The 23,090-nt window shown below is 39.8% G+C and overlaps 4 protein-coding genes across 4 annotated transcripts in view; all 4 read left to right on the top strand.

Moving 5' to 3' along the window:
* LOC140932582 (uncharacterized) overlaps window positions 1–23,090 on the top strand; it is a 69,339-nt gene that overhangs the window by 19,467 nt on the left and 26,782 nt on the right. Inside the window, exons 22-26 of the mRNA XM_073382108.1 lie at window positions 6,899–7,036; window positions 8,387–8,479; window positions 9,247–9,340; window positions 20,847–20,920; window positions 22,485–22,681. Coding sequence (XP_073238209.1) covers window positions 6,899–7,036; window positions 8,387–8,479; window positions 9,247–9,340; window positions 20,847–20,920; window positions 22,485–22,681 — 596 coding nt within the window. The remainder of the gene's footprint in view (window positions 1–6,898; window positions 7,037–8,386; window positions 8,480–9,246; window positions 9,341–20,846; window positions 20,921–22,484; window positions 22,682–23,090) is intronic.
* Window positions 4,168–5,641, top strand: LOC140940199 (adenosine receptor A3-like). Its single transcript, XM_073389119.1, has one exon. It carries the CDS (start codon window positions 4,550–4,552, stop codon window positions 5,582–5,584), a length of 1,035 nt encoding a protein of 344 aa, XP_073245220.1. The 5' UTR covers window positions 4,168–4,549; the 3' UTR covers window positions 5,585–5,641.
* Window positions 12,058–13,809, top strand: LOC140922668 (membrane progestin receptor delta-like). The gene has a single exon (XM_073372663.1). The coding sequence runs from the start codon at window positions 12,116–12,118 to the stop codon at window positions 13,295–13,297; it is 1,182 nt and encodes a 393-aa protein (XP_073228764.1). The 5' UTR covers window positions 12,058–12,115; the 3' UTR covers window positions 13,298–13,809.
* LOC140940207 (membrane progestin receptor gamma-like) lies at window positions 16,222–17,905 on the top strand. Its single transcript, XM_073389129.1, has one exon. The coding sequence runs from the start codon at window positions 16,701–16,703 to the stop codon at window positions 17,829–17,831; it is 1,131 nt and encodes a 376-aa protein (XP_073245230.1). The 5' UTR covers window positions 16,222–16,700; the 3' UTR covers window positions 17,832–17,905.

Here is a 23,090-nt window from a genome sequence, read left to right on the forward strand (position 1 = left end):
GAACGTATAATAATTACAATCAATCACAATTGTGTAGTCAATACAGTGTAAGAATGAACTTATTTACACTTTGCAAATGAGTGTGAAGGTTAGGCGCAAAATTTTAGACGTAAAAGCTTCATGCACCGATTTAAAACACTGCCCGAATTTGGCGTGGGTACTTGAAAACGGCGGGTTCACATTAGTCCTCAGCGAGTACCGTACTTAAGTACAATGCGCTGACACCAAGTGTGAACAAAGCCCAAGTTTGCTGTGGCTATAGTGATGGTTTTATACCCCTGTGGCGTTCTTCTTGGTAGAGTGATTGGTAATATTTGCCGTTATGAAATTTACAACCCAGGAAACCAACGATTCACAAAAACTTCTTCTTCGTGTTATTATTTTTGTTTTTAAAATTCAAAACACTGAGGTGTTTACTTATCAGCTTATTTGGTTGTTTAACACAAAGGAGAGGATTTGTGTAATTTGATTGCAAAACTTTGAGTCCCATTTTTAACTGAACTAGTTTTGATCAGTTTTTTCCTAACATCAAATAAAAACGTTTGTTTACCTTTGCATGGCCGCATGTGGCCTTTCGTTGAAAATTTCGATTTTTGTTTTCTTTGTTCAACAATTAATAAGTATCCTATACTGCATGACACAGCACGATGTACTTAAATAATTAAAGGTACGTGCTGCAACCGTTTGCCGCAAAGCAGGAAACTATATCTTTTTGCCAAAGCTTAGTAGTTATCTGTTTTTAGTGATCTGAAAAATTGTTAGACAACTTTAGATAAGTAACGGTGTAAAACTGTCACAGTCCTTAGAGTATATATTTGGCCACAACACACATGAAAATTGACACAGATTTATACTTGTATAATACTCTCTACTTATATAATACTCTCTTGTGAGAGTGGATTAGGTGACACTGCAGTGCTCAAAATATATTCCAATATCTTATAAACGTATTTTATGCATAAAAAAGTTTTGTTTATCGTTTGTCCCAGACGATATTCAGTTAGTGATCAATTCACTGAAATTTTTCTCTATTTCTTTCTTGAAGCCTATACAGTTAAAAGAAGGGGTGAATAAATTTTATTTTTTTGTAAAGCAACGGAGATTTTCAACTGAATATATGTGGCTTGAAAAACGTCCATAATGATAACCATCTGCCTTGAAAGGAAAAGTTGTCGAGTTGAACAAGGCCTATCGAGTTAAACAAAGCCTCGAAATATTGCTGTTTGATGTTTAAACTGCATTTTCAATTACCACCCTCTGACTTGATGCAATTTTTGGCGAATATCAGAGAATTCTTTATTCAGACTAATTCCGTCCAGGTAATCTTTACATGTAACTTCAGTCAACGACAACCAAAAAATTAATTCTGTTTGGAACCGCTTTTTACGTCGATACCACGCAATGGAAAATATATCAGCTGCTGCAAAATCTTTGAATACGTCCTCCTCAGCTATGCTTCCTTTTTCCTCCCGAACAGAAGGAATAGCTTTGTGCAGCGCTTTCGTGATTGAAGCTGTTTTAATTGTCTTGGGGAACTTGCTAACAATTGTTCTTTTTGCATTGAAGAAGAGACTACGCAAGAAAAGTTTGGTTCTGGTTGTAAATATGGCGTTTGCAGATGTCATTCTAGGAGCTGTGTCGCCTCCCTTTTTTGTCTTCTTAGTCGTCGGTCTTCCATATCAACTATGGAGTATATCCTATGATCTTCAATTGGTTCTAGATTCCTTTTACATTGCCTTTGATGTCATTTTCTCGCAGGCTTCTGTACGGTCGGCAGTTTTCATATCGTGTGAAAGATTTTACACTGTCAACTGGCCACTAAAACATCGAACACTGTCAAGCAAGGCATATGCTATCGTCACAACAATAATCTGGACGTTGGCTATTATTGCTGGCGCCGTTTACTTCCTTATTGAAAAACTTTTTTCAGCGAAAGCAGCTCTTTCTGTTTGGGCAGTAATACTTTATATAATTGTATTCGCCTTATGTGTCTGCAAAATTGGTATTTGCGAAAGTTTCAAAAGAGAAATGTCGCTTTTTCCCAGCAAAACACAACTGTCCAAAACCAACGCCTGACTAAAACATTGCTGTTCGTTTCCGCCGCCGCCGCCGTGCTCTCATGGATTCCTTTTGTTACTCTATACCATTTAATCATGGTGCACGAGATCTCTATATCCATGAAAGTTTTTTATTTTGCTATCTTTCTTAATTATTCCAACTATTTTATTAACCCAATTGTGTATGCATTGTTAATCCCTGAATTCAGATAATCGTTGATTTTGCTCTGCTCAAAGCGTCAGGTTTTTTTCATTCAGTGAATAGCGAATACAGAAAAGAGATATTGTCGTTTCTTATTTGATGTCGGCAAATCCGCTGCGACCTTTTCAAACGATCATTCACAGCTAGCATTCGAACAGGAATCTTCGGACACCAAATTGTGATATTTGGATGCTTTCTCACTATGTATACTGACTGTGAAGGCACTCAATGTTTACGAGCATTTAGTTAAATGTGGATGTCATGAGGTAGAGGTAGCGATTGTGTAGTGGTTCTTCAGCTATTATTCCTGATCAAAGTGGAATTTGGAGATGTTGATTTTTGAGGAAAGGGGAAAACCGGAGTACCCAGAGAAAAACCTCTTGGAGTAAGGGAGAGAACCAACAACAAAACTCAATCCACAAATTGCGTCGGCGCCAGGATTTAAACCCGGGCTATGTTGGTGGGTGACGAGTGCTCTCACCACTGTACCATCCCTTGCCTGCTCCCCAATTAAACTAACTTTGGGAACTAATTTTTGCGATTACTTAAGACTGGTTTTTCTTGCAGAAAGTTGCGATTTTCCATTACTGTTGACCTGACAATTTTATTCCACGGTTGATTAATTTACAGCTATTTGCAAATATTTAAGTTGATCAAGTGCAAGTGACTGCCTAGGGAGTGTGCAGATTGGTTCTTTGACAACATTTTGATATGATCGTATTGCTTGCGTAGACGATACAGCATATCCCGGCAACAAAACAGCATTTTGATAAATGAGCATGCGCTGAAATTGAGCCTGTCCCTTCAAGCCAGCGGCGCTTATGTCAGCATTCCTGTTTTTTGTTTATGGTTATTAATGACTACAAGTTTTCCGTCTCAAACTGGAATGAACTATCTTTCTCTCTAATAATAAAATTCAGGATATGTGCTTAATAGCTGAATTTCAGGCGGTCGTCTATTCTGTATTAATCATTAGAAACTTTTTCTATTGTAGTGCGTAAATGTGTTGTTCCGGGGTTTGTTTCATAGTACCTACTTTTGCCAGGTCTTACTAAATTCGTTAATTTTGCCTGTAGCAGCTTGTTGATGGTTTTTGATACTGTTTTTCGCGCATGTTTCTTGACTCTTCTCGGCAGTTACTACGTGCTTGCTCTTGTGTGTGAGATGACTAAAGGTTGCTGGATTAATTTGCTATGCTATTCTGATAAACTAAAAAAAACTTGATGGCGCGCCAAGAATTCCCCGTCTCCTTGCAAATTTACTGAGGTCCGTTTTAAATGTCAATCTTCACATTGCTGATTGTGGTGCTAATGAAGGAAATCTATTCTTCTCAATCTATTGCATCCGACTCGGCACATGTGAAGATGAATATTTAAAACAGGCCTCAGAACTGAAGTTTAGCATTATCGATTATCAGAAAGGTTTAAATTCCGTCATCTAATTAATGTAAGGTATTTTTTTGGCATTACGGGTGACATCAGATTCCAACTTCGGTTCACGTCGCATAACTGCTTCATTAAAACAATAACTTAGATAGTTTAATCCTGATTTTTTCTTTTTACTTCAATGTCCTTTTGTATGACACAATCTTAGCCACATTCACACATTAGAGAGTTTCGGATGTCAACCGTTTTCAAAATACTCCCTCCCCCGCCCCCCACCCCCACCACTACAAAAAATGTGCATGTGTTCAAGAAAAATCTAATGGCCACTTTAGTTTTGCCAAGGTTTGATTACCGTAACGGTTACAGCTGTTGATGCTTATCAAAAAAGGTACATATTTGAACACAATTTTAGATACCAATTATTTGGCTGCTCCTTCTTGATTGGTGAAAATGGATCTTGGTGTGCAATATATGCCAACACTAAAGATATATCCGTATATCATGTTTACATCTAATGTTTGCTTCAGTTTTTCTGCGAAAAACCTCGAAGGAAACTGTTAATAAATATAACTCGTTTCGGGTGTTAAACGAGTGTGATTACGGAAATGTTTGGAGTTGCAGACTTTTTATGACGATATTTGGACTTAAAGGCACCCGGAATCTCCCACCGGCAGTATTTTAGAGTTTTCTACAGCGAGAAATCTTTATACTGGGCAACAAGCCCGAAATATTTATGTTTTACAATGTTTGCTAGGATTGCCAAAAAAACGGTTACTTGTCATTAATATTAAACTTCAGAATTTATTGGCGGTCGAAGTTTGCCATAATAACTCTTCCTGCCGCATCGGTCATTACAAACACTACACCTGTACCATTTCATCATCGACTCGGTTAAGCTTCAAGCAATGGAAAATACATCACCAAACTTTACCAATACGTCATGGTCAGCTATGTTTTCCCCTTCTTTTCGTGCTGAAGGAATAGCGTCGTGTAGCGCTTTTATGCTTGAGGCGGTCTTAATCGTCAGTGGGAACTTGCTAACAATTGTTCTCTTTGCCCTGGAGAAGACTCTTCGCAAGAAAAGTTTGTTTTTGGTTGTTAATATGGCGTTCGCAGACATGATGTTAGGAGCTGTATCCGTGCCTTTGTATATTTACCTAGGTATCGGTTTTCATTATCAGCTATGGAGCATCGCCTATGATCATCAAGTACTGTTGTATTTTTTCCTCCACTTCGATAACACTTTCTTGCAGGCCTCTCTAATCTCAGCAGTGTTTATATCCTGTGAAAGATTTTATGCAGTATACTGGCCACTCAAGCATCGGACATTATCTATGAGCGCGTATGCCATTGCTATTACTATAATCTGGACACTAGCTATCATTGCGACTTCCCTCTACACCATCATAAACACATTCATTTCCTCGAAAGCTTCTGACCTTGCTTGGGCAATGGTAATTTTGATTTATTTGTTCATCTTATGTGGCTGTAACATTGGTATATGGAGAAAATTTCAACAGAGAAATAACGCTTTTTATCAGCAAAACAGAGACTCCCAAAATCAACACCTGACTAAAACCTTGCTGTCTGTGTCAGCCGCGGCAGTGATATTGTTTCTTCCTCATGTGGCTCTACATTACTTAACCTCTGTTTGTGAGCACTCTATTTCCTTTAAGTTCTTTCATATTACAGTCTTTCTTAATTATTCCAACTCTTTTGTCAATCCAGTTGTGTATGTATTAAAAATCCCTGAGTTTAGACAAACGGTGAATTTCTGTTGTTCAAGATGTCAGACTGCGTATTTAAACAAAGGCATAGAGGGAAGAGATAACATCGGTTACAATCTGACGTCGGTAACACAGCTAGGAAAAACACAAACTGATGCTAAATACAGTCTTCAGCTGACTTTCGAACAAGACTCTATGGACACCAAATTGTGACAAGCTATTGGTTTATACTGTACTGATGCAGTATACAGTCAGTCTTACTGAATCAAAACGTCTTCCAAAAAAGTATTTACGTTTATCTGCTCTCTGAAGTATGGGTGAACAATACTTGCCTATAAGAGGCAGAAACTAGCGCCAAAAGTCGCCTTTTCGGGCCCTGATAAGGAAGTCTAAGGCAACCACCAGATAGTTAACTAAAAACGTTAATAAAGGTGAATTTGTGTTGTTTCAAACTTAATCGCGTTTGTTCAGGGTCACTCAGTTTGTCAAATATCAGCGAATTTTCATTTACCGTAAATGACCTAATAGACACCCACTCCCAAATAAACGCCTCTTATCTAATAAAAGCTCCCTCAGTCTACGCTGTTAAAATTGTGGTAGACGCACACCCCTCTCTTGTAAACACGCCCTGTCTAATAGCTAATAGACGCCCCCTATGAGAATTACTCCAAAATACCCGGACCAGCAAAAAGGAGCAAAATCATTCGATTCATTCAGTTCTTACTTGATTAAGAAGAGATTATTTCATCTTGTTCAATATCAAGTTCAAAGTTACGATAAACTAATGATTGCAACACAATAACCCTGAGCGAGGATTCTGACATCGATGGGCTGGGATTTGAAAGAGCGATATGATGTCTTTACCGAAAGCATATTAATTTTGTTGAGCTTGTTACAGTTATGAGAATAAACGCCTCCTATCTATTAAAGGCCCTCACTTGGACCCCTAAGTGAGAATCGTTGTTGTGTAACAGAAATATAAGAGTTTGTATGGGGATTTTAGCAATCATTATTTAGGGGTCAAAAATAGCAATAGAAATTCATCTGCACTTTTTACCTTGCGTCCTTATTTTATTTATGGTGTGGTGTTAGCCTTTTAGGCCGTTTGAAGAACACACCATAAATTTAAACAAAAAGGCAAGGTAAGAAATTCTGATTTTCCTTTTATTACTATTTTTGACCCCTAAATAACGATCGCTAAAATCTCCTTAAAAACCCTTATAATATTTGTTACACAAAAAGGATTATCACTCGTGAGCTTGGGGTACCCGGGGAGGAACGAGCGCAGAAATCTCATGTTGATGGCGTTTTAGTACCCAGATCTGGTTAGTGCTTCTGATTGGTCGTGACGCGAGGGAAATTTGTTTCAACCAATCAAAGCACTACACAGATCTGGAAAGTGACACGTCATCAGCACGGAATTTCTGCAGTCGTTACAAACATTCTTCTGGGCCGTTGCTCTAATCTAAACCCACTCCTCCTAGGGCCCATTATTAACCGTTCTTGTTCATCGATCTCTTTATCCAGCGGACAGCCACCAAAGCAGTAGTTTCACTGGAGCATGGTCAGTCATTAGAAGACGGCTTCCAGCTTCTGATTGGTCTAGCAGAGATTCATGTTCCCCGGATGTGGGTGGAGCGACATATCAGTAAACCAGACAGTCAGGTCAGTTTATGATTGATGTGAATGAAATCATTTTGTTTTTTTATATGAAAAATTTTCATGTGTCAAAGTTGATCGGTGACTTAAAGACCCGGTATTTTTTCCCCTCTGGAAATGACGGAGGTGCTTGTCCTATTTTTAATATATATATCTAGCCGGATTTGTCATAACGTTATCGCCAAATGGACCTTTTGCGTTCTCCAAAGTCACGGTTGCTATTATAAAAACTAAGAGTGCAACCATTGCTTTTTTCTCTTCTCCTCCTTTCCTTCCCCTCTCTTTCTCTCGTTATTTTTTTCTCCTTTCCTTTTCCTTTGTTACTGTGATTTTGGAGCTTCTCGGGCTTAAGGAACCTGCCTTTTAACTCAAATGACTGCAAATTTCGTTAGGTTGGTTTTCAAAAATCGGCTATATATATATATATTTTATTTTATTTTTATATATTTTTTTTCGGCCGGGGGGGGGGGGGGGGGGCGAAGGCTGAAAATTTGTAGGTCCGAAATTAAGCAAGTGACACACATCGGCACTGACCCATAGCCTGGTCAGTACCTTACCATGCGCACAGCCATATCACCAAGCAAGCCAAAAAAGGATAGGAATTGAGCGACAGTAAACTTGAATAAACGGCTGGTCTGGCCAGCCGAGATATTGTCTGAAAAATACACGTTGTTTCAGCTTTACAGTCCTCTTTGAATTCTTGTTTCTTTATTTCAAATATCTTAGCTGATTAAACCAATCCTAAGAACCAAAGTTGACAACCAGCAGGATGTTCGTCTACGGTTTTCGCAGATGATTTCTTTTCAGAACTGGCGTCGTTTTACTGAGGGGTGAAGAGTGAATTTGATCATGCCCACAAAACGAGATTCTGGTTCCTCTCAAAGCTCTTTTTTTAAACCTTTTCCGACGAGCAGCCCCGTTATTTTTATAGTCCCCCAGGAAAGGATAAGCATGCGTTGTTGACCATGCGTGGGGTCAAGATGGCTGGAATTTGACCAAATTCCTTTTGTTTAGTTTAAGGACCGAAACGAGGTCGACGTTCAATAAACGCAAAAAAAAAAAACAACAACAACAACAATAACAGAGCAAAAATTCAGCCTCTTTGACCGAAGGAGCCTGGTCATTTCTAACGTGGCATGAACAAAATCTTTGCTTGTCTGCGGAACAAAACGAGCGATCCCGAACGATCGAGATAGGTCCGTTCGGATAGCCATCCATATAATAAAAGATTTAGATTACACTTGCAAAGTGGAGACATTTTTAAAGCTAACCATGAATAAAGTAATTTCTCAAAAGTATCGCTGTGTATCTATCACACTAGCTAATAAGCCTCTACCGTTGCCGCACTGTTTTTAGGCTTGTATGCTGACTTTCTACCCGGAATTTGAGGCTGAAATCCCTCAGGAAGTCGAAGTCTTATTCTTGCTTGACCTCTCTTGTTCAATGAAGGTGAGTCATATTATGATGATGATGATGATGATAAATATACTCTATCGGGAGCCCATAACCCGGAGCAAGAAGCTCCTATACTCGTCCTATGTCACGGCATTTTTACGGACCGGTTTGTTTTTAGATACATTTAAGGACACTTTTTCCCGCGAAAATAGAATCTCTTATGAGCGCATTCGAACTATAAGATACCAAAAGGAACACTAAGCGTTATTAAAAGGCAAAAAATATCATTTTTAGGTCAGTAGGTTTTGCTGACTGGTTTTTGGAATTTAAAAGGTATCCAAAATTTGCGCCAAACCGTTCTAAAAATAAACTGTTCCGTGATAACGACGTGACACGAGCGCATGGAAGTTGCTCGCTCCTAATTATGGGCTCCCGAGTCTAAGTATTCAACTGGTAGCCAGTTCCTGTTACAGATCACATTCTGCAACCTTACTAGTGAAGAGCCCGTCGGAGGATTCGTGCTGTTCCTAATAAGGTAGTCTTTTGAATCTTGGCCAAATAAAGATTCATCCCTATGCTTTCAAGATGGCCAACTAATCCTTTTGGGATTGTCCCAAGTGCCCCGATAACAGTAGGCACTACTCTTGATTTGATTATGATTATGATTATTATGATTATTATCATTATCATTATTATAAACGAAATGCTTTAGCTCTGGTAGATGTTGTACCGACATTACGCCAAAGTTTGCTTTATGTGAAGATACACTTCTTTAATCACTCAATAGTGATCGCTTTATTTCCAATTGTGATTTCTCTTAGGGCCCACCCCTTGACGACGCAAAAAAGATTTTGTTGATGTGCCTGAGTCTCATGAACAAGGACTGGATATTTAACATACTTGTGTTTGGAAGCAGTAAGTGATTACTTGTTCCTGGGAGCTGAACACCTGAAGCAAACCATCAATATACTGACTACAGTAACGTATTTTGTCGATGTTATTACTTCTAGCTTGGCCTGGTGGACAAAACATTAATTGAAACTGCAGTTATTTCGGGCTCTATCTGGCTCTGATAAGAAAGGGCTTTTTAATCGCAATTCTTGGCAGCCGTGTGTCTCGTTCTTGTAGTTAAAAATCATTATGCCACAAGTAAATGCTTGAGGCCCTTATTTAAAACAACTACTTGTGCTTTTAGACCAAAATCTTAATCCTTGACAAAAAAAGTACGGTATGCGTCCCACAGTATATGCTGTTGTTACGTATATGGCTTGGCTCGCCAAATTTATATCCGTGCAAGTCATAGTTACACAGTAGCAGGAGCAAAAATTTATCATAGCTCGCCTAATGTAAGGGAATCAAGGGCAGTCTTGGATTCTGGATTCCACGTTGTGGATTCCAGACTCCACATACTGGATTCCGGTTTTCGTCAGTGGAATGGAATTCTGGATTGCAATCGTTAGTGAGATTCCGGATTCCTTGAGCTGTATTCCAGATTCCACAACTGGAGAGCAACGATTTCCCGGATTCTGTATTCCACAAGCAAAAATTTCCTTCGTTCCTGAACCCGGATTACATTAAATGGGGCGATGTAGCTGTCAGTGGAGTGCCCCACCGCTTTAACTTCTCCTGCACTGCTTTGCTTCTTTCGGGAGGTGGAGGTGGGGGGTGGGTACCACCATATGAAAGAGACAATGCAAGGATGACAGGCGGAAATAAAGCAGCCCAATCTGAGCTTGGCTCTGGTTTTGTTTCACCCCTAAAAGAGACCATACTTCAACAAAGTATGAAGGCATTTCTTAATATTGTATTGAAACTTCTTTACGCACGGGTAAATGTATTATCTTTCTGTCCCGCCGATTAACCTAAATGGAATTTTTACAGGAGCCTATAATTTTTATCATAGTTTATAGAGGAACAAAGGAGGCGTAATTAAATCGAGCTACAGGGTCTTCTGACGGGTATTTTCTAAATAAACATCGGGCAATGTCCAAAAACCACTCCATCCTTCAATCTAAAGTCCATTCCAGCACAGCTAACAATTTTTCGGTCAGTGTATCAGCCTTTGAACCATGAGAGCATAACGTGGCCACGTAACGCAGACCATTTGTTTTGTTGATTTTTCTTTCTTTGTCTTCCAAAATCGGCGAGAGAGTCTTCGTGAAACCGAACCCGAGGAACAAAAGCAAACCTTGGGTATATGGTGAGGTGGTTGACAAGCATGCGCCAAGATCACGCGCTGTAAGTACTCCGCTGGGGCTTGTTCGTCATAATCACGCACAATTTAGGAAAGCATCCTATAGTGAACCGGTATCAATCGATACTGATGTAGCATCTGATACATTTGAGCAGGTGGGCGACCCTTCAAGTTCAAACATTGGTGGAGTAGAACAGATAGCTGACAGATGGAACAGCCCGAGTATGAACGTCATGCAACACCGTAAATCGTGCTGCGGAGGTCGTCCAGGAACCGGAAGTTGCCATTCGGTTTACAGATTATGTAATGAACATTAGTTGAACAGTGTATGGTTTGAACCCAGGAGTCATTTCAAAAGTAGGTTGCGTTTGATCGTCCGGGTGAACGTAGTCCTGAATAGGACTGTTGTTGTTGACAGTGACTGACGTATCGACAACCCGTGCGGTAGTCATCTTCAGAGTCAAAGTGAGTTGTATGGTATTATGCTCTGGTTATTGATTTGATTGGTCAATTACGTCGCGATGTTATTGGTCGTCTGTCAGTTAAGCCGTGATGTTATTGGCTATGAAGACTCGTAATCAGTAATTGGTGCGTTTCGATCCGTCTATTGTCACAGTTAAACAGTCGTCTATTGTTAGTCAAATTGACATTCTCTCGTAGTTAGTTAGGGACGGACCATTAGAAAAGTTATGGGGTAGAGGGGAATTTTCGAGCGGCAGGAATTTTTTTCGTTATCAAATTCCGTGTATGAATATTTTTTAGGCCATAGCATGAATATTTTTTAGGATTAATTGGCGTGCATGAATTTTTTTTCATTTAATTTTCCCTTGCGCGAATATTTTTTTTGTACCTCGCCCGCCCCCGCCCCCCCCCCCCCCCCCATAGGTTTTCTAATGGTCCGTCCCTTAGTTGAACACTCTCAAAACTATAACGCACCGTGACGTGAAGTAGTTTGATTTATTTCATTGATTGCGCTACAGCACAAACTGTAACATTATATCGTGCGTTTCGTGATCTTATTTATTTTTTTATTTTTTTATGTTTTCTCTTTTTTTATGAAAGGAAAGGTGTTGCACGTGCATATGTAATCCACAGCAAATAAGCACGTGCATTTGCAATGTACAGTAAATTAGCTTATCTAGTATGTTACTTAGGACTTTGACATTTTTGGAATATAAAAGTAATCACTTCATCGAGAGCACCACGCTCTCAACATTTGGTACCCATTTTAATTGATATGATTCACAGCTATTGTTTTTGTTGTCTAAACGCGTTCGCCGATTTGTCTTTGCGTATTTTAAAACTACATCGCAATGTAATATAAAATATGTGGAAGCAATATCGACTGGATCGAGATTGGTCATGCATTACGAAGTGCCCACTTGCGTAATAGGATGATCAGATTAACATAACAGTTTTACGGCGAGTGCAGAGACTAAAGCTTGAACAGTTCAAGACCTGGAGAGCGAAAGCGAAGGGACCCAAAGGAACACGGTATGCTCAGAAGACCAAGATTGAGAGAGCGATATGGGACAGATGTGAACATAAGATCGAGAGAAACGAGAAACGAAGAGGTTCAAATCGAACATGACGGAGACATTGCATTTTCAAAATCGAACCTAAAGTCTCTAGATAAGAATAAGAACAAACCGAAACGTGGAGTGACCTTGGCTTCCTCTGTGACCCTGAATTACTCGAAGTTGCTAAGGGACATTGAGATACCGGAAGCTTTCCGCGAGAGGTACATTTTAACGGGTTATCGGCCTCGTAACTTGACGGCTTTGGAGTGTACCAGAAGCGTGTTTCATGCCAACAATGAGACGGTGAATTTCTGGAGCCATTTTCTGTCCGGTTTGTTGCTGATTGCCCGGTACTGTTATATTGTGTGGTATCACAATCCTTTGTCAGATCATTTTTATTATCCGCTCACCTCCTTCACCCTCGGCTGTTTCACGCTGTACACCATGAGTTGCTTGGCGCACATGTTCAGTTCAATGACCGAGCGGGAGTTTCATATTGGCTACTATCTTGATTACGCCGCTATCAGTGTCTACACGTTCACCGCTGGACAAGCCTTCTATTTTTACTGCCACCCCATCAAATCAGGGCTTCTTCTTTACGACTGGCGTGAACTGTTTCTTTTCCTATCCGCTTTCATTTCGTTTGGTGCCACCTATTCTTGCTGTATGTCACGCCATCACTGGTTGCACTTGCGATTCATTATCCGCACTGGCTCGTATATAGTTTCGTGGGTGCATAATTGTTCGCCGTATCTTGTACGCCAGCTGAATTGCTCTTCCGATCCGTTCTGTAATCCGGATTCGTTTCCAATCTTCATTGGCTGCTTTCTGTCGTTCGCAACCGCTGCCTTAGCGAACGTGACCCGAGTGCCCGAGCGTTTCTTTCCGGGCGCGCTTGACTTCATCGGCCAGAGTCATCACTTTCTTCATGTAATGACAACACTTGGTGACCATTTTGCGTATTCTGTTTTCCTTTCCGACCTGGAAGCGAGAAAAGCAGCTTTGACTCTGGAACATATTCCGGCTTTCACCGAAACAATTGGATTGACCCTGTTAGTTTTGGCTGGAAATCTCGGTATCGTGTTCTGGTTTGCTAAATCTCTGCGTTTGGCGTCAAGCGGAATCCATGGCGCAAAAAAATATTGTCACGCGAACTGATTGGCGTTACTAGGTATAGAGAGGATTGCTTGATACAAAGATGTAAACATTATGGGGAGTATTTTGAACAAAAGTGGTCTAAGAAAAATTTAATTTTGAGTCGGGGGAGAGGGAAGTCAGCATAATTCTATTAATTGTATCCGTTGGAAAAATTCGATTGCAGAGCTGTGAACAAGTAATAGTTATAGAACGGAGTGGAGTACCTCAGGCGAGTAATTTCATATCGCACGAGGACGATTTTAAATTACTAGCCTGATTACCCTGAATTGTACGGTACAGAGTCCTATTACCAGTATAAATTGTGTCAATAACAAAAATCGAGATTCTCGGGACTGGAATATTTATCAAAGGACAAAAATCTCATTTCATCAGCTTACAGCTTCCAAAGCAAAAACATGGCTTTCAACGTTTGGAGAAACTATATAATCAGAACGTGGAGTTCCAACTGCATTAACTTTACACTTGCTCACTGAAGCTTTTTTTCCCCCTGGGTTTTGATTTGCTAGCGTGGACTAATTAAACCTTAAATATTGGCTAGCATCATTTGTTGGTCGATTTTTGTTGGCTGTTCAGCTATCCGATTTGTCTTGTCCGATTACAAGAAGCCTCTAATTAGATAGGTCAACTTGGACAGTTCTGGTGCTGTATCAGCCAAATTTAGCAATAATAAGGGCTGTTGAGAATCAATCCCTTTTTAAAGAATTTTGTTATCGACACAATTACGATCGGTGATCGGACCCCAGGGGGGTACTCGGGATTTCAAGTGACGGGGATGATCGAAGGATTTTTTTGGGTTTGAGATTTTCGAATCCGGGATTTTTTTGGGTACGAAAATTTGACAAGTATTTTTTGGGTAGCTTGATTTGACTAGGGATTTTTTTGGGGTATTAAAAAGAATCGGTAGTGCCCTGGCTGCGTAGTTCTGCGAATAAAGTACAAACAAACGTGTTTTGCTGTTGTTTAACTTTCCAATGTTCTTCTTTGTGTTATAGCATTACCCCTTTCTGGAACTTTTAAGGGCCACCAAATCGGCATGGGATTTTTTGGGGGTTAATTTTTTGGTCCAGGGATTTTTTGGGGTTTTGCTGGAAGCCCTAAGTATTTTTTTGGGTCTTGACTTTTGGCTCCATTCGATCATCCCCATCACTTGAAATCCCGAGTACCCCCCCTGGGGATCGGACTGTGAAAACAAAAGTTTGCTCTTGTGTCCACAGGCGTGCTAAGCTCACGTTACAGATCGCCTTCCTAGTCTGACAAGCAAGAAAACGGACATTCATTAAGCTGACAGTTATTTTTTTCAATTATTGACTCGCCCACGTCAATGGATATTACATTCCACCCTCATAATGTTATCTTGGGATGTCTGTGTTCTTTCCGGGTCTTGTGATACGCAATCCAACATGCGGTCAGACAAGATGAACAAGAATGATCAAATACGAAAGATTATCATTTTGAAGCTGAAGATTTCCACAATAATTGAAGAAATTAACGGTCAGCTTAATATATGTCGGTTTTCTGGCTTGTCAGAATAGGAAGGCGACTTGTTCGGACAAATGTCCTCTCCAAAGGGAAATAATGATCATTCGATGCAATTTCTTTTTCTTTTGATTGGCCGAGATCCACCACGTTACCTGTAAATAACTGCCGACGAATGATGGTCTGCTCATGCGCAATGTCTTTCAACTGTGTTTGGCCGCAAATAATATTCTGCTCATACGATTTTTTGCTCAACCTCGTCTAATAATTGTTAATTATTTGCAGGCCCTCTTTCCATTATTCGTGAAAAGAGTCAGACTGAGTTTCGTTGAGGTTAATTATTTATCAAAAAATTGTAAATGAGTACGTTATTTTCGTGTACAATTTCTTGTGATAGATATATAACTGGGCAAGGTGAAGTTCCAATAATGATGCTTGTTTTTTACTTGTATGATGGTAATGCCATGGCCGCCATATTTGATTTGAGTCACCTTATTTCCTCGACTTATAAAATTCAGCATTGCGTTTACACGCACAAAGCGCCCCTTCTAATAAAAGATACCACCCCCACCCCTAAGAAATAACCCTAACGATTATATTTCTATATAGATGGCCTACGTTAGCAAATTCTTAAGGAAAGTGTAACTGATTTCCGCCATACAGGCTTTTTTTTTACTACTTGATTCCTGTTAACTTGACCAAGTGAAAATAATGCCATTTAGCGGGCACTGACAAAAAGGCCCCTTTTGGAATTAGTCACCCCCTAGCCGTTCGAACGCTAATTCGAATATTTTCGAAATACCGTTTGCAAGACTTTCATACTTCTCAAAAGTTCCACAATAAGGGATTTTTCACACCAAAGACAACTTTGAAAAACTACGAATAAAAATTTGATTGACGATGCAATAGCAACCCCTTTTAAATAAGCGGACAGAAGCTTATTCAAGCATTTTCGGAATAAAGAGCTTTTTACAGTCTTCACCAAAGCCAATGTTGCATCAGGTGCGCAGAAGATTTCGAAATATATTTCGTTAATTGCTTGCAGGTCCCCGGCTTGTGGGTTGCGTCGACCTTCGCGCGATTTCCTAATAGAAAACTTGCTCAAAGCTAATCAGGCTTTTAAAGCTCTCTTAAGACTCAAGAGTGCGTGAAAAAAAAATGCCCCAAAGCACTTAACAAAGTATTTACATAAGAAATCTACATAGCCTGCGTGGCTAAATCTACATAATAATGTATCATGTACGGAATTAATTTATTCGAAATTCAACTCTTTTAACAACTTTGAAACTTGACATTTCTCATTCTTGATACGTAGTGATGTTCGAAATATCGAAATGTCAAGAAACGTTAAGTTTAATTTTTCTAACAAGCAACTGACTAACGGATTTTTCGTTCATATTAGCCCTTTGTTTCTCAAAAGAGAAAGCGTCTGGTCCCCTGATAATATAACCTGGATTGTGATGGGAAATAAGGATGACCAGTTTTTGTCTGCTTTTTTGTTTAAGTTGGTGAGCGGGTTGTTTAGGTAACCATGAGACAAACGTTACTTATTCATGATATTCGTCTCGGGTGCTGTTAATAGCTGTTAACCCTTAATTAATATTCAACAGGTATTTTGCATCATTTGCGTTACGAATCCTAGACGATCGACGCAAACTGCCAGACTCTCAATATTGAAAAACCAACACGCAGCCGAACATATTCTCTCCGCAGCAAAGTTGTAATAATATTAAAGAATTGCAATTCATTGAGTCGTTGTGAGAAGCCACAAAAAGAAAAAGGATTATTTTATCCTTCTCATCAACGGGTAAAGTTTGTCAAGCGAAGTTTACCTGCATTAACTTCCGAGGAAACAAACACAGTAATTCGACGGAACCGGATTTTCATCTTCTACAGGACGATCCATAACAAAAAAAATCCATTGATAATGCAGTCATGCGTTAACAAAAGATCTAAAAAGACATCTGGAACATTCACCAAAGAGATTACTTCGCCTCAGACTGGTAATAATGATCGACATCAAGAGGACGACAAGAATAATTTACTTTCAATCAGCGATGAAGACGTGGCAGGAAATGAAGGTAAAAAATCTCAGATCGCTGTGTATGGCTTACAACACTGCCAGGTACCCGACGTTTTTAAAATACCCTTCATCGTGTCTGGATATCGAAGGCCTGGTATATCATTCTGGGATTGTGTTAAGAGTTTATTTCACTTTTCCAACGAGACTATCAACATCTGGAGCCACCTGGTAGCTTTGATACTCTTCATTTTAGTTAACATGACGTCTCTACCAACCGATGATCCTTTCTTCTTACCGCTGATTTCTTTTGCTGTGGGAATATCCATTCTGTATTTGACCAGTTCATCAGCACATCTTTTCAATTGTATGTCAGCTAATTCTCACAGGATCTGCTTCTTCTTGGATTATGCAGCTATTGGATTTTACACATTTACGGCCGGACAAGCCATGTTTTTCTACTCGCGAGTCGCGGGTGCGTCCGTTTGCTCGTTTCACAATTCACTGACCATTTTTCAGACAGTATCATGCGTGTTCTCTTTTCTCCTAACTACTTTCTGCTGCGTCTCTAGTCATCCGCGGTTTAAGAACCACAAAGCTTTACTCAAAGTCGCCATCGTTATGATGAACTGGGTTGTTATCACATCACCTTGCACAGTGCGTCTCTTCTTGTTCAAAACCGATCCCGCCTACAACTACACGTCTATGATTTATTTCAAGCGTCACATGATCTTCTGTGGTTTGGGCGCGGTGTTGTACGCCTTGAGGCTCCCTGAGCGATTAATGATTGGCATTTTTGACAACTTTGGACAAAGTCACAATTTGCAACATATCCTGGTTGCCATGGGAATTCAACAAGCCTTTAATACGGTACAGTCGGATCTGCACGCAAGACGGACCGTGCTGACCGCGCGCTTTGTGTCCCAGCCGACTTTAATGAACACAGTTGGCCTCTCCATGATTGTTCTGATGGGACATATTACTATTGTAATGTGGTTTGCGAAAAAACTCTTGGCCAAACGCAAACCTAAAGACTAAAGACAGAAAGAGATTTCAAATTATCGTAGCAAGCAGCAGTGCGATACATCTGTTAATAGTCCTTTCCACGTTTTTTTTTTTCCATATTTTTTTTTTCAAATTTATCATGGAAAAGTTAAGGAAAGTCCGTCCACTCCGCTGGAGAGAGCGCCTTTAATTTAGTCAAATTGCGGCAGCCAAGATTGAAAGTATTTGTTAAAAACTATTTTGTTTATTGTTTTGTTTTTATTGTTCATTGTTTTGTTTGCCATAAATTTTACAAAGCAAAAAAAAACAATTAACAATTAAAAGAAAACAATAAAGAATGATATAGCATCTCAAAGTCGAGCCATATCTTTGCAAAATTTTACAGACGTTTTTATGGTGGGGGCACAAACTTGTTTGTATATTTTGCAGATATCTTCACTCGTTTCGGATGTATCACTTTCAAACTAAGGCGCTCTTTCTGGTGGTACATGTTAAAAGTTGTAAAAACCGTGCAAGGGTCTAATAACTGGCATGCTGTTCACTTATCGTGCACCTAACGATCCTATGAAATTCGAAAAAAAAATGATTCTCATTTGATCCACTTGAAACCTTGACCCACGAAAGCGGCTGAAGTACTTACTTGTTAGTCTGAAGACATTTAGTGTATGCATAGACTTTGCTGTACCTCAGTAAGTCTTGATTCCTTTCTTTTTGGGGTTTGGAGAGGTCATGTGTGCAGTGGTGATGTTTTGTTGTTTTAAAGGATAATTTTGTTTAGATCTATGATTTATTTTCCCCAATAAAGAGTTTGAGTCTCGTTGCTTATCATTTGAGATGTTTGATAGTGTATGATATATTTTCTAACAATTTTTGAGAAATTTTTTGACATGAATATATTTTTTCTAGTTGTTATTTTACTGATAAAATCACAACGGTGGAAAGAGGTGAAAGTAATTATATTGCAAGTAAAAATCTACGGTAACAGCAATAAAGTGCGGGAAATGAAGCACATTAATGGCTCAAATTTGCGCTAAACTGAAAACTGAATTTTGAACTGGTTTAATTATTTTCCCCATCAAATAGTTTTTATCATGAAACAACACAATAATGATGATGATGATGATGATGATGATGATGATGATGATGATGATGATGATGATGATGATGATGATGATGATGATGATTTATGATGATGTAAAGATGCATTTCGATGTTAAGGTTATTAGGGGGATTATGACTGGAAGGAGGCCATCGACCCATAAAAATCATGCTTGATGTGCCTGTTACATGCACTGTAAATAGCCAATGAGCCTCTAGAATTTCACACAAGGCAAGCAGTTTAAAAGCATATTAATAATACTTACGAGAGTATAGGACTCGTTTTTTCGTTAAAGGTGAGGTGAGAAGCTGCCTCATATCTTGTATCACAATTCTGCGTCAGTTTAAACCGGTAAGGGGGGGACAGTCCCGCAAATAAGTTTGTCTTTTAAGAGAGGACCTATGTCCGGCCAGATCATCGCTTTAGCCGGATAGAACAGAAAAGTTGTCGGACATACATTATTTTTACCTCTATTTCTTTATTTACCATGTAAATCTTTAATCTGTAAAATGATAGTCTTTACAGTATTTTGTTTGTCCGGTCACCGCGTTTCACCCCTCGTTCGTACGGGCTCAAAAGAGACCTCTGTGGCGGAGAAAGTGCCATTCTTATATTTTTGTTTAAGGTCGTGGGGATCTATTTAGCCTACGAAAACATCCGTTTCTCCACGCTCTTCGCCGCTGGGGACGTTTCGCGCGGAGGAACGTCTACGACACAGCGACAGAAATTCCATACTGATGACGTTAAATATGTCCAGAATCCGGTCAGAAGCCCTGATTGGTCGACGGAGTAGTTACATTGTTTTAGCTATTGTTTACGAATGACAGACAAAAGACAAAAGGCCACAAAGGTCAAATGTAAACGCGAAAGTAAACGCGATGAATCTCTAACAAAACAGTCAATATTTGTGGAATATAGCCTTCTCTAGAACAAGCATTTCAGTTTTGCTGGAGCCCCGGGGGGGGTACTCCCATATATGGGCTACATAGGTACGTGCCGCGGAATAGGGTATGGTTTTTGAGGTTCTCGGTCCTTAAATAGGGTATCTTTTTTGACCCTTTTGTTTCTGTGTCCCCGGTGTCGTCCTTAGATAGGGTAGCTTAATTGTATTATCTAATACTGCAGTGTGAAAATGCCCGCCTAAACGAACGGGTTTTTTTTAAACTTGATGTATCCGTTTAAGTATTCTAGTATTTTATGCTTGATGCTATACATCCAATGTTACAGAGAAGAAATAAAGTTTTCCTTTTCATGCTATGAATAATTTTGTTCTTTCCTTGAATAGGATGTCATTTTTCGGCTTTGGACCTTAAAAAGGGTATCAGTTTTCGCTTTCTTGGTCCTTAAATAGGGTTAGGGTTCACGGACCTTCGCGGCACACCCCTATCCAAAATTCGCGGGAGTACCCCCCCCGGGGCTGGAGCTCGTTCTCAGATGAACACAACCCTTTACCAAAATCGACCAGGAGAAACCTTTGGAACCCCGTGACTACCGAATTTATTAAGTAAACATTGGTTTGCGTCATCAGTATGGAATTTCTGTCCCTGAGTCGTAGACGTTCCTCCGCGCGAAACGTCCCCAGCGGCGAAGAGCGATGAGAAACGGATGTTTTCGCAGGCTAGGATCTATTTGACCACTAGAGTCCAGTTGTACGAAGCCGATTAGCGCTATCCTGGGGCTAACTTTTATTCTGGTTCCTCTTCCTTTTTTTTCAAAGCATTTCCTAGCATGATTTTCTCTATATTTTTAGAGCATCCAATTATCAAACTGTAGACTAAAAGTATTTAACTGAATCTTACTTTTTAACCTTTTAAAAATATCTGGATTCAAATTTCGCACCAACCCTGGCTCATCTTAACCCAGCTTTGAACATCCAGGCCCTGAACGCTAACGTGTTGGGGTTTACTGATGTAAATGAACTGACGCATCTGTGTCTCTTCACTTTTCAGAACATTTTGAGCTATTTCCCAGTAGCAAGCGAAATGACCCAGAAGCGTACAAAGATGCTGTAAAATTTGTTCAGGTAAAAATTTCTGAAAATTTCAATGTGAGGTGACCTGCACCTTCTTCCTCCTTTTTAGCATAGTTATTAGAGGAGACTGGTTATGAAAAGCGGCAAACATCAATGATAAAAACAACAGTGCTGCAGTTTATGTTGGAAGCACCCTGAAAGTGCACAATCCTTTGTTTTCTGTTGGCATATTGTTACGGAATAAATTAATGCAACGTTTTTATTGGTCAATACAATCAAAATGATAGGAATTCTTTTGAACGTTGTGCACTTTCAGGTCCACAAAAACATATAACAAAGGAGTCTGACAGGTTTCATAACCATTCCACTCAACTAACTATGTTTTTAGTAATTTCATTAAGGGCCTGTTTACATGAAGGTGGTGGAACCCAGGTAGGTGAGGTACCATGTGGCGGGTTACCCCACCTAACATGCAAACGTGATCACATTAAAATGAGAGATTATATGGACAGGCGGGTTACCCCACCTAAGCGGGTTACCTCATCTATCTGGGATACCCCACCTCCATGTAAACAGGCCCTAAGTGTGGTCATTTGAACAAAGGATGACAGAGTTCTCATTATTCAGCAAATTCTTTACAACCCTATTCACGGTAGCCGCTATCTTTGAACGCACTTAAGGACTGGACTCGTGGTTTCTCAGGGGGCAAACAAGTGAAAAAACTTGCAATTGCAAGAATTTATTCTAGACAATAGAAAGTGAAGAACTTTTCAACTTCAAGACGATAGGAGTGAATTATGAATGAAAAGGATTATTGTTACTTCTTTAGATGCAGTAGCGACCGCAAATGTCCTTACACTTTTGAAACAATAATGACGTAAATCTTGTCAAAACTCGAACTATACAATTCGCATGGCTATTAAATCGTCGTCTGGTTTTGATGGAAAACAAACACTGAAATACCACGTGACATTGCTTTTCCCCCATCAATCCTAAAGTGTGTACATAGATGGCAGGTATCGTGAATATCCAGGAGGTAAGGGTTATTGTGGTGGCGCTTTGTTGAGGGCACTCCACGTCCACCAATTTAGCCTGCATGGGATCGAATCCCGGAAGGGACTTCATATGTCGGTTGACACCAGTAACTGACTCAAAATGTGGTGTTTAGCAAAGAAAATCCGTCAGGAGAGAAACATTCTTCTCGTAGCGATAAAAGGAGCAATAATCTGATTTACGAAAACAAGAATAAAATAAAAATGAAATTTAATTGCGGGCGACAAGAGGAGCCCGCAATCCTAATCTTCAGGTATGCTATTACGCATGCGTCGCATGTATGAGCCAGCTTTGTCTGCACTTCCACTGAGAATGAATGGAATGCATCGAACGCTAACGTGGTCACGCGCGTTTGTACCTTTTGTCTCTAGATCGTAATTTAATCATGCGTGTTTTGACCATCTAACACGTGAAACTTACGCAAACCATAGCGTTTGCGCTAAAGCGTTTTGACCTTCGATCGATGTCGCCCGCTCTCCGCGACCTTTGGTTATTACTAGACATATTAGATGATTCAATTTCATTGTTATTTTATTCTTGTTTTCGTAAATTTCTTTCTCAGTCTTTATCAGCCACCAAAGGAAGCACCGAGTTATGGCGTGTTCTGCAGAAACTTTCTCTTCTGCCTGCAGTCTCCTCCGGTGACCATCCCCGTAACCTGTTCCTTATCTCAGACGGTCACGTGACAGAGGAAGAAACCACTCTGAGTTTGATTCATAAAAACTACCGCAGTGACCGGCTGTTCACGTTCGGTGTTGGGTAGGTGGCTTTTGCTTTGTCCAGTGTTATTTCGTTTAAGGTCCTTTGACTTTTTTTTTTATCAGTCTTCTTGTTTTTTTTTTTTTTTGTGGAAATTAGGGAGCTTAAGTAACAACGACGGCGAAGGCTGCGGAAACGTCATTTGAAAAGTGAATTCGCGCTGCTTCAAACTTAATCGCGCTTATTTCATCTCTTTCATGCCCAATTCGTCAAATGTTGGCAGATTTCGCTGGAGTTGAATTCTAAGGGACTGTATCCAAGTACTAGAAGAGAAAAAGAAAGTCATCCTCTGGTGTCCACGTCCCCCAAAAAACGTGAAATTAAGTATTTTCACGTCGTAGTCGTGCAGTCACGGTAGAGAATGTAGAAGAAGGCGTGGTGCACGCGCAAGGGTGTTATTTTGCCAATC

The sequence above is a fragment of the Porites lutea genome, chromosome 1, assembly GCF_958299795.1.
Source record: "Porites lutea chromosome 1, jaPorLute2.1, whole genome shotgun sequence".
NCBI lineage: Eukaryota > Metazoa > Cnidaria > Anthozoa > Scleractinia > Poritidae > Porites > Porites lutea.

What these genes read in the sequence shown, in the direction of transcription:
- LOC140940199 (XM_073389119.1), top strand. Translation starts at nt 4,550, where the DNA reads ATGGAAAATACATCACCAAACTTTACCAATACGTCATGGTCAGCTATG.
- LOC140922668 (XM_073372663.1), top strand. Translation starts at nt 12,116, where the DNA reads ATGCTCAGAAGACCAAGATTGAGAGAGCGATATGGGACAGATGTGAAC.
- LOC140940207 (XM_073389129.1), top strand. Translation starts at nt 16,701, where the DNA reads ATGCAGTCATGCGTTAACAAAAGATCTAAAAAGACATCTGGAACATTC.